The 16,436-nt window shown below is 47.5% G+C and overlaps 1 protein-coding gene across 2 annotated transcripts in view; it reads right to left on the reverse strand.

Moving 5' to 3' along the window:
* Positions 1-16,436, reverse strand: part of SLC49A3 (solute carrier family 49 member 3) — a 37,414-nt gene that overhangs the window by 12,034 nt on the left and 8,944 nt on the right. For both annotated transcript variants that reach the window (XM_054987020.1, XM_054987019.1), the window contains exons 2-7: positions 11,494-11,652; positions 8,475-8,694; positions 4,005-4,081; positions 3,762-3,899; positions 3,223-3,339; positions 1,403-1,555 (exon numbers count right to left, since the gene is read on the reverse strand). In XM_054987020.1, the coding sequence (XP_054842995.1) occupies positions 1,403-1,555; positions 3,223-3,339; positions 3,762-3,899; positions 4,005-4,081; positions 8,475-8,694; positions 11,494-11,652 (864 nt within the window). The remainder of the gene's footprint in view (positions 1-1,402; positions 1,556-3,222; positions 3,340-3,761; positions 3,900-4,004; positions 4,082-8,474; positions 8,695-11,493; positions 11,653-16,436) is intronic.

Below are 16,436 nucleotides of genomic sequence, written 5' to 3' on the forward strand. Positions count from 1 at the left end.
TGGTATACATTTTATTTGTTTACTAGCGACCAAGCGGAGTGCAGGAGCCATTTATAGAGCACATTTATAGAGTGCAGGAGCTGTTTGTAGAGCCCTTAAATTTAAAAAAAAGGGCTCTACAAACAGCTCCTGCACTCCACAGCGGGCCAAATCAGTCCCGTTTAGGGTTGAAATTGGCCTGCTGTGGAGCACAGGAACACTGCCAGGCAGCACAGTGGGCCCTGGAGTGCTCCTGCGCTCTAAGCAGGCTGATTTCGGCACCAAATGGGCCTGATTTGACTTCAAACAGGTTGAAATTGGGCTGCTGTGGAGCATAGGAGCACTCCAGGGCCCATCTAACTGCCCCGGCAGTATTTCTGCACTCTGCGCTGGGCCTTCCCTGGCCTCCTGAGGCCCCAAAGAGGCAGCGGGAAGGCAAACCGTGTTGCTGGCGACTCGGTTCTTATCCCTGTGGAGTGCGCTTGCGTGGGGTTAAAAAGTAAGACGTCAGCAATACGATTTGCCTTTTATGTTGTATGTGAGCACTGGACAGAGGAGTGTGTTAATGCTGGCTCCTGACAAAATACTGAGTTTGGAGGTGTTTCACATATATAAAGGTTTGGATATCACACAATGAATTTGTGACCACTCTGGCACAAAGCAGTACCAATGGGATCAGTTTTTATTTTTTCTGTCCCACCTTGGCTATGTATCTTGTCCTTCTTCCTAAAGGTTGATATAAAGCAGGCTGTTCTGTTTTATCCTCAAATTCTGGGAAGGCTGTTTAAAATGATGAGAGAGCTTGGCAGGCCAAGATCACTTCTGAACCTTTGTGTGAGTAAGGACTGGGACCCAGACCACAGAAGGAAAAAATGGTTTGCACACAAGGAGCCCTTTAGATACTACTTAAGTATCGGAATCAAAACAGCCATCTTAGATGCAGTTAATATTTTAGTACTGAACAGGGCTTTTTTTCAGCTGGAATGCGATGGAACGGAGTTCCGGAACCTCTTGAAAATGGCCACATGGCTGGTGGCCCCGCCCCCGATCTCCAGACAGAGGGGAGTTGAGATTGCCCTCCACGCCCCTGAGCAGCGCGGAGGACAATCTCAACTCCCCTCTGTCTGGAGATCAGGGGGCGGGGCCACCAGCCATGTGGCCATTTTCTCTGAGGGCAACCCCCACTGAGTTCCACCACCTCTTTTCGCAGAAAAAAAGCCCTGGTACTGAATGGATTCATAAACTACCCGTACAATCCAAACTCATCTCTGTTCATATTGTTATTCTTCCTTTATTACACTTACTCATACAGCCCATGATTGTTAACTATTTCTTAGCTCTTACTAAGACATACTGTCATTGCTTAGATTACTAGGTTTCCATTATGGCAATTTACACACTATTTGGTCCCAATGGTACTTACCACTGCGAATGCAATGCTAGCCAGTGCAGTTAAACAAAAGCCAATCTTGGTAGATTCTATAAATTTCTTTGTCCTATCCACGTAGAGCCCAAGAAAGAAGGCACCAATTAATCCACAAACAGTGAACAAGGCAACGCACAAGCCTGCAAAGAACTGTAACAGGAGATCAGTGAGGGATTGTCGGTACATGGCTTAAAAGGTTTTCTAACTAACAGGCTTTGCATGTTGTGAAAGAAACCAAGACATTCAGTTTAGACATCAAACAAAATCACAATTTAATGCAACTGTGGTTGATATGATTATCTGGATGCTTTAGCACTCCACTAACGTTGGAGAGATAGGGTGTGTCAAACCAAGGTTTGAAATTGGTTTGCTAGCCATGGTTAGTTGTAACTATGATTCTGTGGGATGTGTGAATTCAGACAATTGTGGCTAAATCCTGGCTTGTTCCACCAGCTTCAGAGCAAAGGGGAAGCAAACCAGTGTTTGAGTGTTCCAGATATCACAAACTCGCCGTACTTAAAATAAGCCATGGTTTCACATTATGAATTAAGACAATGTGTTCCAATATAGTTTGTTAATAATAATTACTGAATAATAACAACACTTAAGCCAAAAGGCTGATAACAGTGCCTAGAGAACTTGTATGCTGAATGATCCACATGAGTTAATTATAAAATTAAATTAAACTATTTAATTAAACTTAAATTATTTGAATTTAATTATAGAATTAAAATTAAAATTAAATTGTGATTCAGCAACGTTTGTTACAGATATATCCATTTAGCAGATGAACAGTGCCAGCTTAAGCAGGGTTAAGCCCTTCTAAGCCCACTGTCATCAACAGGCTTCGAAAAGGTGTAACTCTGTTTAGGATTGCACTTTAGATTAGTTTCAGCATTGTCCAGTTACTAACATATGTAATGTGGCATCAGCAAGCCTGAAGTAGGCCGGAAGATAAACATCTCACACAAGTTGCTGTAGCATAGTGGTTAAGTGGTTGGGCTGCAAGTCAGCACTCTGCCAGTTCAAATCCCACTCCTGCCCTGAGCTCAGCAAGTAGCTTTGGGTAAATGGTAAGCTGCTCCTCTCAGCCCCAGCTCCCCAATTGTATTGTGGGGGGTAATAATACCACTGACTTTGTTCAATGCTTTGAGATTAATCTACCTAGAAGAGCAGTACATAAGCATGGTTGTTATTATTAACATCAAAGAGATTCTGTGTCTAAATAAACATGGGATTGCCCCAGCTCAGTCACTGTGTCTTACTTGCTGTGAAAGGAGGTGAAATGAGGTTCAGGATGTGAAACCAAAGAGCCAATCTCAAGGGTGTCCCGCCAGGCCCCTCCCCAACTAGGTCTCAGAATAAGAAGGCTACTCTCCAAGAACAGTAGGATTTGAGTCCAGGGGCACCTCAGAGACCAACAAGGTTTTAGCTTTCGAGAGTCAGAGCTCTGAATCTCAAAAACTTACCCTCTGAAAATCTTGTTGGGTCGCCACTGGACTCAAATCCAGGTGTTCCACCGCAGACCAACATGGCTACCCCCTACAACTCTCCTCATCTAGGCCTTCCTAAACTTTGGTCCCTCAAGGTCATACGATGTATTTTGGCAGTGCGAACTGTGTAGCACCCCAAACAAGGCCTCTTGGGTGAAACCCACTGCCGGAATTCCCTTGAGAACCGGGGTGTTCCCTGATTCTCCACCCCTCCCCGCTCTGCCTGAATGGTGGCATCTGGACGCAGGCCTGAGCTGGGCCCATACACTTTTGGCTTCCTCGTCCCCTCACAAGACAAGACACACAACAGATAAAGTAACTTACATCTGAATATCCCATTACGCAGAGGATCTGTTCTAGCAGAGCGGTGTAACAGGTGAAGAGCGCCACGCCTCCGCCAACGCAGACTGCCAGGACGAGGTAAGACTTATTTTGAAGGAGCTAGAAATGGAAGACAAGAAGCAGTTTAGTGAACTTGTTCTCCCTCAAATCCTCAGGTGGAGCCCCGGTAATTAAATCACCAGTTATTTTGGTATTTCTTCGGTCAACACCTCCCAGGGCTATGTAGTCCCATTAGCTGTAGTGAGAACTGCTTGTGCAGTGCCAGTGTCATCTCAAAGTAGGGACACCTGCACAGAAGCCCCACGCTCCTCTAGTGAATCTTAAGACTGCAGGGCTGAATGGCAGGAATACATGCAGTAGGCAAGAGATTCTAGGAGACTAAGCTGAGAGGCATCTAAGCCAAAGACCCTGGACCAACAGTCTCACCTCCGTAAAGCAGATTTTTAGGTCTGTTCAGACTCAAGATTGGTGACATGTCCCTGTCCTCCCAAGTGTAACATTGTTCTTTGCTTTCAACGTACCATCTTCAAGCCTGCGAAGACTGACTGCGAATTAGACTGACTGGCACTGGCTGATGGGGGTGTTGGAGGCTCCTTCTTGCGAATCCCTACCGTTGCTAAAACGCAGGCCAAGACAGCGGGCCCTACGTACACTCCGAGCTGAAAAACACAAGCCCCACAAAGTCAGAAATGGACAGCTCAGCTCCTGTGCAAGGAGGGACATAAGGGGGGGAATGGATTATAAATTCATTAGTTTTCATTTACCATTAAGGGGATTTCTTTTTCTTCGTGCACAAGAGCAGGAGACAGTAGGTTACTTATAAGAAGGCCCAATGGATTGGCTACAAGGAAATTTTAAAAAAGAAGTTATTTTTTCTAAAGTAATTGAAATACCCATGCCCATTTTATATACATGCCATCCAACTGCAAAAAGCAAGGAGAGGCCACCCGAACCAGCTCCTGGCTTGGACCCACTGGTAACTTCAGCCCATACAGTGTAACTTCCTTCCCTCCCTCCAGCTGCAGCCCAAAATGCCCCTTAAAACTTGTTCATGGGGAACAGGGGAACCCCCAGCAATAGCACCAAGGGGGGGGGGGGTCAGAGGTCTGCAGCAGAAGGCAGAAATCAACAAAAATCATCCCCCTTCCATCCATTATCATAGATCCAGAGGAGTTAGCCGTGTTAGTCTGTAGTTGCAAAATACTAGAGTCCAGAAGCACCTTCAAGACTCATCAATTTTATTGTAGCATAATAAGCTTTCGAGAGCCAAAGTTCTTTTTGTCAGATGCATCTATTTATGCTACAATGAAGTTGGTTAATCTTAAAGGTGCTACTGGACTCTACTAAAAAAAAAGGATCAGTTGCTAAGATGGTTTAAATTCACCGGTTCCATCAGGTTTTAATCACGAGATTAATGGCTTTCAGTTCAAAGGGGGAAACCAGTTGGGTGGCTTCTGGCAAGTCTCATTATCTGTTCTTCGCTGTTGCTTAATAGTGGCTCATCCGTTGAACAAAGAGGTGCCACGTGTCCTTGCACAAGAGAGGTGCAACTGTGACAAGCAGGTGTAAAACAGAGACACACCATGCCCTGAAGCGGTTCAGTCCCAGAAATACTTTGCCTCAGTAATGCGGAATGTCTGTTCTGGGCTTCGGACTACACGTTGCAGACTGGCTGTGAGACTGAAGGGGGAGAACCCAGCGCAGGCTGAACTTGACGTGGGGTGCCACTCCATGTGCCTTTCCCCCGTGCTGCCCCAGTGGGGTCCAAAACAGGCTCCAGAATCAGAGCCACTATTGCCTCACCTCCAGTCCTAGCTGCAGCAGCAGCAGCACAGCAGTTGGTGGGGCCTACACCTTCCCCCATGCTGTTTAGGGTTCCCAGGTGCCCGCCAATGCCGGGCAAACTCCCAGGGGTTTGCCCCCTTGCCTGCCAATCTGCCAGCAATCAGCAGGAGGTAGCAAGCCACGGCAGACACCCCAGGAACACGCACAGTGCACACGCTCCAAGGGGGGTGCAACAACATCTCTCCTGGAAGTGATGTCATTGCGCCAGCTGCGGGAGCGCTCCTGCACTTCATTTGGGGCTGAATTGGCCCCCTATGGAGTATGAGAGCACTCCCATGGCCAGTGCAACAATGTCACTTCCGGAAGCGATGTTATCACACTGGCACAAAGAAAGAGCACGCCACCGGCACGAGGTAAGTGCCAGGTGTCGTCCCCCCCGCCTTCTCACTGGCAGGGTATGGGGCCCCAGCCACCCTACATGCTGCCCTGCCAGGGTTGACAGTGGGAGCTGGCTCTAGAGACAGCAAAGGCCTGGGAAGCAACGACAGGCCAAGCGGTGCCACCTTACATTGCCGTCCTTTGCTAACTTGGCATCCCCCAGTGACTGCTCGGATCTCTGGTGTGGTGAACCAGCCCTGATCTCACGCACGCTGCCCCGAGCTCCTTAGAGGAAGCTGCACCTCCTTCCGCCAAGAGGGAGAGGTGGTGCGAACCACTGAAACCGCTACTGTCAATAGGACTGCCGTATTTGGAGCCAGAAAGGAATTCTCTGCACAGCGGTTCTGGCTGATGATCTTAATGGATTAGCCCCTATAGGCCTTCCAGTCAGAGCTGACATTTCTTTCTCACAAGGGGAACTGGAGTGATTTGTGTTAATGGTGTTGTCGATGTTTTAAAACCTACTTCGGTAGGTTTCTTTGCCATTTGAATTTTATATCTTTTTTACATGTCTAACTGGAGGTTTGTTAAGTTACTATAAGGTAAAGAGTCCAGTAGCCCCTAGAAGACTAGCAATATTAGTGGTAGTGTAGGAGCTTTCATGAGCCACAGCTCACTTATTCAGGTATCTCCTTCAGATATGCTACCACTAATTTTGTTAGTCTTATAATTTTGTTAGTCCTTGTTATTCCAGTAGCCCTCTTGCTCTTTTCCACTGTTACAGACAGACTAACACGGCTACCCATGAACTGTATTATTTAAGACACCCTGCAGACCATTTTGATACAGGCGGGCAACTTACACATGCCCCAAGAAATAAATGGAACGCAGCCCTCCAATATCACATATGACTTGATTCCTGTTCTTAGAGATCTGCTCTCCTGGAACCTTTATTTATTTATTTTAATTTTTATTGGATGGGTCATTATACAAATATAAAAACATACAGAGTTAACTTTCCATCATATTGTAATACCCCCCACCCTTCCCCCCCTTTTCTGTTGACTTCTGACAGTTTTCCATTCCCTTTATTACCTCTTAAATAAAACCTTAACCAAGCTAAGATATATATAATATAATAATACCTATCTAATGATAAATACCATTATCTAACATTCCATATCTTTTACTACTATCTATCCATAATATCCAATAACCTACAATACAATATGTCCCCTATATTAATAGCTATATACTATATTCTAAGAATGGGTCATAGTAATATATTTTATACCATTGCATATCTTTAGATAGCACTATTACATATATCTATCATATCTATAATGTTCAACATTATTAATATCCTTTATATTTTTATCCAATTCATGACGTTATAACCTAGTAAATTATAACATACTGTACCTACATATATCAATAAAATGGTATATTATCACAGACTAGATTTTTTTACCTCTAATATAGTATAATGATTACTACCTCTATATTAATTCAAAGTAACAGAACACCGTCCTCCCCTCAGGAAGTATCCAAAGACCACGCCTTCCCTTATTTATTTAATATTCATTTATTGACTTAATTTATTCCCAGCCTTTCTCCCAACCGGGTACCTAAAGTGGCTCGCATTGTTCTGCTCTCATTCGTTTTATCCTCACGACACCCCTGTAAGGTATGTTAGGCTGAGAGTGTGACGGGCCCAAAGACCCCCGGCAAGCTTCCATGGCGGAGTGGGGATTTGAACCTGGGTCTCCCAGATCGTGGTCTAGCACTCTAACCACAACACAAAGGTGGCGCTGTGCTTGAAACGTATTGCTGAACTGAGTCCAATGACCCCAGTTTACACTTTGAGCTCTGCAGCGGGATTGCCACCCCAAAACTGCTCTCCGTGTTGCAGTGGGAGGCATGCCTGCACCAACCACACGGGGTTGCTCAGATTATGCAATTACGCATGTTGTCACTGCCTGCCTGTCACAGAAATTTCATGTTTGGTTCTGTTGTCATGTGTTACTGTTGCCTGTTGTCATGTGTTGAGAGCCAGTTTGGTGTAGTGGTTAAGAGCAGCAGGGCTCTAATCTGGAGAGCTAGGTTTGATTCCCCCCTCCTCCACTTGAAGCCCGCTGGGTGACCTGGGGTCAGTCACAGCTCTCTCAGAGCTCTCTCAGCCCCACCCACCTCACAGGATTATTATTGTGGCGATAATAATAACATTCTTTGTAAACCTCTCTGAGGGGATGGCAAGTTGTCCTGAAGGGCGGTGTATAAATCGAATGTTGTTGTTGTTATTATTAGTGATGAGATGTGAGTGCACAGCAAGCCAACATGAAAATTAGCTTCATGCGTTGCACGTTTGAATTATGCAGGTTTAAGGGCCTAACAGGCAGAGCTTCTCATCAACATGTGCCTTCCGTCCATTCTGTTCTCAGAAGTCATTCTAGTATGTACACATCATGGAACTATACTTAATATTTTAACACCTAAGTGTTCTAAGCATTTTACATACTTCTAGTTGGATCCCGCTGATCATTTCCATTGACAGAAGAAGCGGCTGATTTTCACCGATTCTTCCCTCCCACAGCAGACTTCTGACCCGCCCCCTCTCCTCCTTGCTGTTCCTCCGGCCCCCAGGAGCAGCATTTCAAGGAGCAACTACAGCCGGGAGGTAAGGTTGTGCTCCATGGACAGAATTGTCAGCAGAGATTTTCACCACGATCCAAGCTATTTCAAAAGAACCCTGTAAGGCAGGCCAGTGTTATTAGCGTGGATCCTCCTCGGCAAAGTTTCATGCCTTCCTCCAACTGAAATAACTCTCCCAGAGGTGGAAGAGCCACTTAAGTTGGAAGAAGTCTCTGTAAACTGGAGGAAGGCATTAAAACTTTGGTTAAGGGGAGGGGAGGATACATATCAACGTATCCCAGATCAGGGAAACGGACAGAGGGAAGAGAAAATGGCCGGCCAACGTAGGAGTTCATGGCAGAATTAAGATCTGAAGCAGAGAGCCCAAGGCTCAGTCGTCTTGCCATTGCGCCGCTCTACCCACCACAAGAGTTACTTACACATCGAGCCAATCATATTGGCGGTGGCTCTCTGGTGATCGGGGAACCACAAAGCTGCCAGTTTCGTTGGCGCAAACACAATGAGTGGCTGGGCCATAGCACAGAGGCACTGTCCTACGAGCAGGTAGACAACATTGAGAGAACCAAGGCTCAGGACGTCAATGGCACTGAATGCTCGGACAATGCTTCCCACCATGTTCAGCCAGGCGCAGAGTATCACCTATAACAGAGCACACCGTGTTCAATGTTATAGGTATAGTGACTTGAATTGAATGCAAAAGTTACTGAGAATTTGTTTTCAAGTGTGTAATCCAGTAGTGGATAGAAAGTACCCTTTTCCCATGAGAAAAATGTTCCTCTTTATAACCATTAGACTGATCAGTTCTTGGGCCGGGGACGCTGGGTGAGAAATCCCTGCCTGCCGGGTTATGAGCCTGCAGACAGCCACCTTCTTTCTTCCCCCTTCTTTTTTTTGCAAAGATTTGCTCCTAGGCTGCTTTCACACGCATTGGATGATGCTCTTTCACTACACTTTAGCGACTGTTCGAAAGTGGATTTTCCTGTTTCACACGGGGGGGGGGGAATCCAGCTGCAGACAACTGCTCAAGGGCATTGAAAGTACATCACCCAGTGTGTCTGAAAGCGAGCCCTGGGGTGCGTGCAGAGACCGCAGTGGCCGTTAGAGTAAGCTCCGGGAGGTCCAGGTCTGAATCCTCCCTCTGCCTTTGAGAAGCCTCACTGGGTGGCTCCAGGCTGCTCCCTCCCTCAGCCTAACCTGCCTCCCAAGATGGCGCTGGTAAGCATAAGGAAGAGGGGAGAATAACGTTGCAAGCTGCTCTGGGTCCCCATTGAGGAGTATAAACAGCTACATTCATGCATACATACATTTGTAGATGCTCTGAGAGGAGCAGCAGGTCAGTGACGTGAGGTCAATCGGTGGTGGAGAGAACTCTTCTGCAGCTCTGACCCTTAATGTGTTCCTCACAATGGTACACCTCTATGGCACCTGACTCGTGCTTGCGGTCCTCGGTTCTCTTGGCCTGCTGTCCGTTGTCCAGGCCTTGATACCTGTGACATTCATAGCGCTGGCTCCCCTGGTCCTTTCGCATGACTGTGACAACCTGTTTGCAGGTCAGTGGGTCCCGGACCTGCCTCAGGGGTTCAAGCTGGGCCCTGGGTCTAGAAAGGTTGAAGGCCACTGGATAGGCAGATAGCTGTAGCCCTTTACCAGGAGTCTCCCAGTCATATGTAGATCCTCCCAGTATGCACGGCTGCCATTTTGTCTGAACATTTAGTGTGGACGTACAGCTTTGGCGTACACAACCTGACTACTGGGTTCTCCCAGGGTCTGGTGTGCGTGTGCCAAAGCTATACACGCTTGCAAAATATGCACGTCCCCTTGTCAAGACAACATGGTGGCCACATGGAGGGGGAGCATTGTGGGTAGCGTGTGCTCCCCGCAGGTGGGGGCGTAACATCTGAAAAGGGCTTATGTGACTAATGCAGACTGCCAGTGACGCCCTCAGCGGGGCCGCACTCGTCGGATGCCACTGGCTCCAGCTGATGTAGACCGGAGTAGGCGCCATTTGGAATCGGCCCTCTCAGCTGGGAACCAGGAAGCTCCTTTGGTTCCCGTCTCCCCCAGCAGGAGCTCACCAGGCGGCCTGAGATAAACTTTTAAGACTAAGCAACTTTATTGTAGCGTAAGCTTTCGAGAGCCACAGCTCGCTTCGTCAGATGCTTTTGATGAAGAGAGCTGTGGTTCTGGCAAGCTTACGCCACAATAAAGTTGGTTAGTCTTAAAGGTGCTACTGGACTCTTTACTATTTTGCAATTACAGACTAACATGGCTAACTCCTCTGGATCTAAGATAAACTTGAGTTTCAGCCTCTCTCCCTTCTGTTTTAATCAGATTTAAAAGACGTGCGCACAAACTGCCTTTAAATGGTCATAAATCTCTGTATAATGGCAAGGTAGTAAGGACTCCCTGATCCAGCCAGTCTGACGATGTGGCTGGCTTGGTTGTTAATGTCCCTTTGCATCCCTTCCAAACCGCCCACAGGTACCAAACAAGCATGCTACCCAGCTGTGCATTCAATTTTCCCATCCCATCCAAAATGGCATTTTCCCATCCCATCCAAAATGGCATTTCCCATCCCATCCAAAATGGCATTTATCAAGCCACCATCTAGAAATGGAAGACCGGTTTGGATCAGGTGGGAGGACCCCGTCTCCTCTTCCAAAACTGTAGTAGCCCTATGGAGTCACGCTATCACAATTCATAGCTGCCGTGGGGAAATTTGCAAATATCATGGGTTACTTTTGCAGCAGTACTCTTTAGTTGGCTTAATGCTGCCTTGTTCAGAGGGGCTATGCCCTTTGCATGTTAAGAATGACGCTCTAAGGCAGTGTTATTCAAACGCTGTACTTTTGGAGAGCGCTTTCCTTGTTGACTCTTCTACCAAGTCACTTTAGTGTACTGCAAGAGATGCTGGAGTCGTGTTATACAGCAAACGCTCAATTTATTCCAAGTACTGGCCAGGCATTTCTGTCATTCTGTGCACCCCTTACACTACACCTAATGTCCTGCTGTAGGTGGGAAGATTAGGGCTGTGCTCGGCCAGAGTGCCAGCATTTCAGGGACCTGCCTTGGACTCAGCTGGTGGCTGTGCAGGTCTGGGAGATGACAACAGCCATGAGCTGTGCCCGTTGCCTTCTCTCTTGGCCCCTCCAGTGCCTCAGTTGCTTGGCTGGAGATCCAGCCCCTGGGTGCAAAGCAAAATTGTCTGGAGCATCACCGTCGGTGCGTGTGCTGGGTGTTGCCTATCCCTGGTTGGACCAAGAGCATCTTCATGGTTTGATGCTAGTTTCAACCTGGAACTCCCCCTGGATGCCAGCCCTGAGCTCAGTCCGCTGTATCACACCAGCTCTTTGTCGAGTATCCAAGGAGCCTCTAGATTCCATGGGACACAGTTTGAAAACCCAAATTCAGGAGTAAATCTTATTCGCTTGAACTTACAACACACTTAAGTCCGATGGTATCCAGCATCCATATGGCCACCAGTCCAAATGGAACTGATATCACCAGGTACACGAGAGACAGCCAGTTGACAGTATCCAGAGAAATGCGGAAGTGTTCGGCTGTTTTATCAGCCACTGGAGCAAATGTCAGCCAGAGCTGCAGATGGGTAGAAAAAGAGAGTGGCGCTTTTTAAGCACAATAATTCCGGTATAATTTTTGGGTTGTAACTTGCAGCCTGAAAATTTTAGACTCATTTAATCATGACTCCTTTTGCCTGTTGCTGTTCTATGCTAACACAGATGCATAATTAACTACTTGTCCTGACTTCTATTCCATAGAAGACTCACCTCCAAGAAACCTCCAAGACTTTATATAAGTTGGTCATTTCTTTTTCTCAGGGGCCATAAATGGTTACAAATAGGCATACGTGACTAAGAGGGCCAGCAGAAACATTTGTGGGGCAGTAACTTCTGCAATGCTATACTGCCAAAAGAAACGTTTAGAATGTCTATCCTACTATATCAAAAGCTAAGCGTATTTAAGACAACTCACTTCCTACCCTGGTGCGCCTCCAGAGGGTGCTGCTGTGGAGGGAAACACAGATGAGGCAGCCAGATCTCTAGAGAGCGTGCCATGGCAGGAAGCCAGGCCGAGATCAGGCACAGAGCAGGCGGCAATGTTTGCCCCCTGCCTTCACCCAGCAGGGATCAGGAGCAGGACAAGTGGCAATGCCCACCCTCCGCCTTCACCGAGCTGGGATAAGGAGCGGAACAGGTGGCAATGTCTACCATCCGCCTTCACCCAGCTGGGATCGGGAACGAAGCAGGTGGCAATGCCCAATCCCCGACTTCACCCCGCTGGGATCTGGAGCGGAGCAGGTGGCAATGCCCGCCCCCGCCTTCACCCAGCTGGAATCAGGAGCGGAGCAGGTGACAAGCGGGTTCAAAATAACTTCGTGGTATGTCTGCAGGGGGAATAATCGAGGATACTGCAGACTAAGAGTGGCACTGCGTCCGATGACTAGCTTGCAAGTGTGAAACCTCTGCAAACATGGGACATGAAACAGGTGCGGAAACGCTGTAAAGTACGAGTGTGAAAAGTCTCTAAGACAAAAACTAGTTTAAAGCAAAGCCAGTTTGATGTAGTGGTTAAGAGCAGCAAGACTCTAATCTGGAGAACCCAGTTTGATTCCCCACTCCTCTGCTTGAAGCCAGCTGGGTGATCTTGGGTCAGTCACAACTCTTCAGAACTCTCTCAGCCCCACCCACCTCATTGTGGGGATAATAACACACTTTGTAAACTGCTCTGAGTGGGCATTAAGTTGTACTGAAGGGTGGTATATAAATCAAATATTATTATTATGAACGTTATTGCTCTCTATAAAGGTAATCTGGCACCTCTCATCAAAAGGAATATCAAAGATTAAATATTTCCTGAGAAAACTGAGCTATACAATTTAGAACAGGCATAGTCCAAGACACCCTGTTTACTAGAAGAGCTTTGGTAAGTCTTTCTCTCAAAAACGGGGCAAAGCATACTTCTAAATAATCAAGAGAGGTGATTAGCAAACAGACCAAGCAGCACCGAAAAGTCTGGAAACAGAATATTTTTACACGCAATGGTCAAACAGTGCGGCTGACCTCACAACCGAGGCTGGCATTCCATCACATGACAAGTATTAAATACTGGCTAGTGAGTAAGTATTGCATTGGTTGTGTTTAGACACCACAACCAAGTAAAATAAGGCAGGAACATGCTTTGTTGTTGTGCATGCTCTTTCCCTTTGCTTCACCTTCCACGCACAGGCCTTGACTGGGACTTTCCTGGCTTGATCAGATTCTAGTTCAGTGTGACTACTAATGGCATTCAATTATTCCCCACAGATCTGGATTAAATCAAGGTTTAGAATTCTAGTATTTCAAAGCAGGGTATGAAGATGCTGGCCTGTTTATCAACTATGTAGCTAGGCTGAGTGCTGTCTATTCACAGATGCAAAGGTTCAGGTCTCCTTCCACCAGGGCTTTTTTTCAGCGGGAACGCGGTGGAACGGAGTTCCGGCACTTCTTGAAAATGGTCACATGGCCAGTGGCCCTGCCCCCTGATCTCCAGACAGAGGGGAGTTGAGATCGCCCTCCGCGCCGCTGTCTGGAGATCAGGGGGCGGGGCCACCGCCCATGTGATCATTTTCGGCAATTTAAACTTTAAAAAACTCCCCCCTTGTTTCAGCTGACTCAAAGTAATGTCATTATGCGGGTCCTCTGTTCCACCACTGAGTTCCGCCACCTCTTTTCCCAGAAAAAAAAAGCCCTGCCTTCCACTCTGTTATCTGGGATTATTTAACTGAAAGTACTAGGATGGAAGACGACAAGATCTGCTACATGTTCAGTATCTGTTCTATCAAGTTATGGCTACTTTCATGTGGTTCTTTTGTTCATTGAGCTCCATTCTAAATGAAGACAGCAAAGGAGAGGCAGTGTGGTGGACTGGTTGGAATGTTAGCCTAGGATGTTGGAGACCCAGGTTCAAATCCTCACTCTGCCATGGAAGCTTTCTGGTTGTCCTCAGGCCAGTAACACAGACTCAACCTAACCTACCTCACAGGGTAATTATGAAAAAAAAAAGAGAACGGGGAAATGATGTTGTTTCACCATAGAGGTGGAAAATGCTATACATTTTAAGACTGTCCCTAGAAAAGTTTGTACCAGTGGGTTTTCTGTAAGAAATGGTGTATATCTCTTCGCTCCTTTCTGATCACCACATCAAGGACACTGGCCCTAGATTTATCACAGCTATACAAATACATACATTTTGAGAATCATTAGACTGAAGTCCCTGAACCAATATGGTCAGAGAGGGACAAAATTCACACGCTATGACTCAGCTGTCAGGGTGGTCCAGGGTGGTACCTTCTGACAGCCGTTCACGGGTCTGTCCTTTTAGTCAAGGTCAATTCGCAGCCTGTCTTAAACAGAAGCCCCTCCCTGTCGACTTGTCAAGAACAAAGATACCCACACTGAAAGTGCCAAAGGAAATGAAAATAACGAAGTCTTAAATGTAACAAAGAGCTTCTCCCACAAGCTGACAAAGCCTGTCAAGCTAATTACAACCAAAATACAAATAATCCCAGCACGCAGTGCAGCAGCACCTCAAAAGCAGGCAAGCCTTTATGCAAAGGTGGGGAAATAATACAGGTTAATGCAAGCCATCCGTTGGCATGGCAGCTCCTGACATGAAGCAGCACTGAAGGAATTAAGTCATTTTAGGAATGCAACACAAACAATGTCAAATAAATCAAAGTCCCTTTCAGCCTACAGTCCTTTGCAACCTCTATGAGCAGTACGAAGGAGTTTCTTTGGATACCAGGGCTGGCAGTGGATGTAGACTAAAGCAAGTCTGCACAGCATTGTACTGTGAATCTCTCACATTTTATTAGAACTTGACTCTTTTTATCTTCAAATGATTGTGTAGACTCACCTGTTGCCTGCTCTTTATAGACTCTTCTTAACTCTCACCCTGCAGAATCTTTCTCTCAGAAGTTCTTGGAATGAGCAGCTTTGTTGTTGGTGCTCAAAGTTAAGACAAAATACTTCCAGTGGCCAGTTTACCTCAGGGCAACTAACTGTCCTCTGGCAATGGGAAAAATTACTGTGAGGCGCCTCCCTCACTGGCGCCCCCACCTGACGGCCTGCCATCCTACCAGCCCTCCAGGCAGGTGCCCTCCGGCCTCAGATGGGCAGGGAAGGGGGTTGCACCACCTTGTTCCTGCTCCTGCCCTGGGAGTAATAGCATGCTCCAGTTGTCTCTCCCTGCAAAATCCTCCTCGGCCTTCACAGGAACCTGAATTTAAAGGCCTCCCCTTGCCCCACCTCCCTGGCTCTGCCTCCAATCGCCACCCAGTCTCCCTGACTGGCCCTGCTCCCAGCCTATCAGATAGGAGGGCTGGGTAGACTCTGCAGTCCCCTGGCCCCACCCACTCCATCCCCGCCTAGGGCGGGGCATTTGGTCTGCTCTCTGCCTGGCTTGCCCCTGCTGCTTCTGAACCCTCCCCAGTGGCTCCCTTGGCATCTTGGGGCCTGTGCGTGCCTGGCTTGTGCTGACGGCAATCTCCTGAGGGCCTGGATGAAGTGGAGCCATCTGGGCAACTGCAGGAGACAGGTGAGTCTGCTGAGTGGCTGCAGGCTGTTCCCCCGAGTTGTGCCTGGGCATCAGCTGCAACTGGCCTAAGGGTGAGAGAGGCCTGGGCGCCTGGAGGGGCTCCTGCAACTGAGGTACTGCCAGAGGCTGCGCTGCAGGGCCTAAAGGGGGTGTCTGCTGCTGCGGGGGCGGGGGTGGACGAAAGGCCGGCATTGCCAGACAATTACTTTTTTATTTACTTATTTACTTCATTCTCCTCTCCTCCATTTTATCCTCAAACAACCCTATGAGGTAGTTTAGGCTTGAGCGTGTGTGACTGGCCCAAGGTCACCCGGAGAGCTTCCATGGCAGAAGGGAGATGAAAACCCAGAGCTCCCGGGTACTAGTCCAACTCTGTGCTACACCATGCTGGCTCTCATACGTCTTCCACAATCTTTCTAGGATGTTGATCTGCTTAGCTTTTCTCGTGAGAAATCTTGCCTTCTCGTTAGTGCAACAGCTCCTTCTTTTATTGGCCCCAGGTAACTCTGCTGAAGAGTGGAAATGATGGATGGTTCTCCCGTGGCAGTAGCCCTGACAAGCTACTCTTAAATTGGGAAAAGGCTGCAGCCTTGAAGGGAAAGAGACTGTTGGATGCTGGGACCAAACTGCGGAAGAGGACTATTGTCTTCACAAGGCATGCCTGTGAGCTTTCCAGAGGCATCTGCTGCCACAAAGAGCGTGCTGCCGTAAGTCGAGCCTTGGTTCTCAGAATCTAAAAGCAGGAATAACATCAGCCAGGAAAATAGTAAAGAGTCCAGTAGCAC

The sequence above is a fragment of the Eublepharis macularius genome, chromosome 8 (genome assembly GCF_028583425.1).
Source record: "Eublepharis macularius isolate TG4126 chromosome 8, MPM_Emac_v1.0, whole genome shotgun sequence".
Lineage (NCBI taxonomy): Eukaryota > Metazoa > Chordata > Lepidosauria > Squamata > Eublepharidae > Eublepharis > Eublepharis macularius.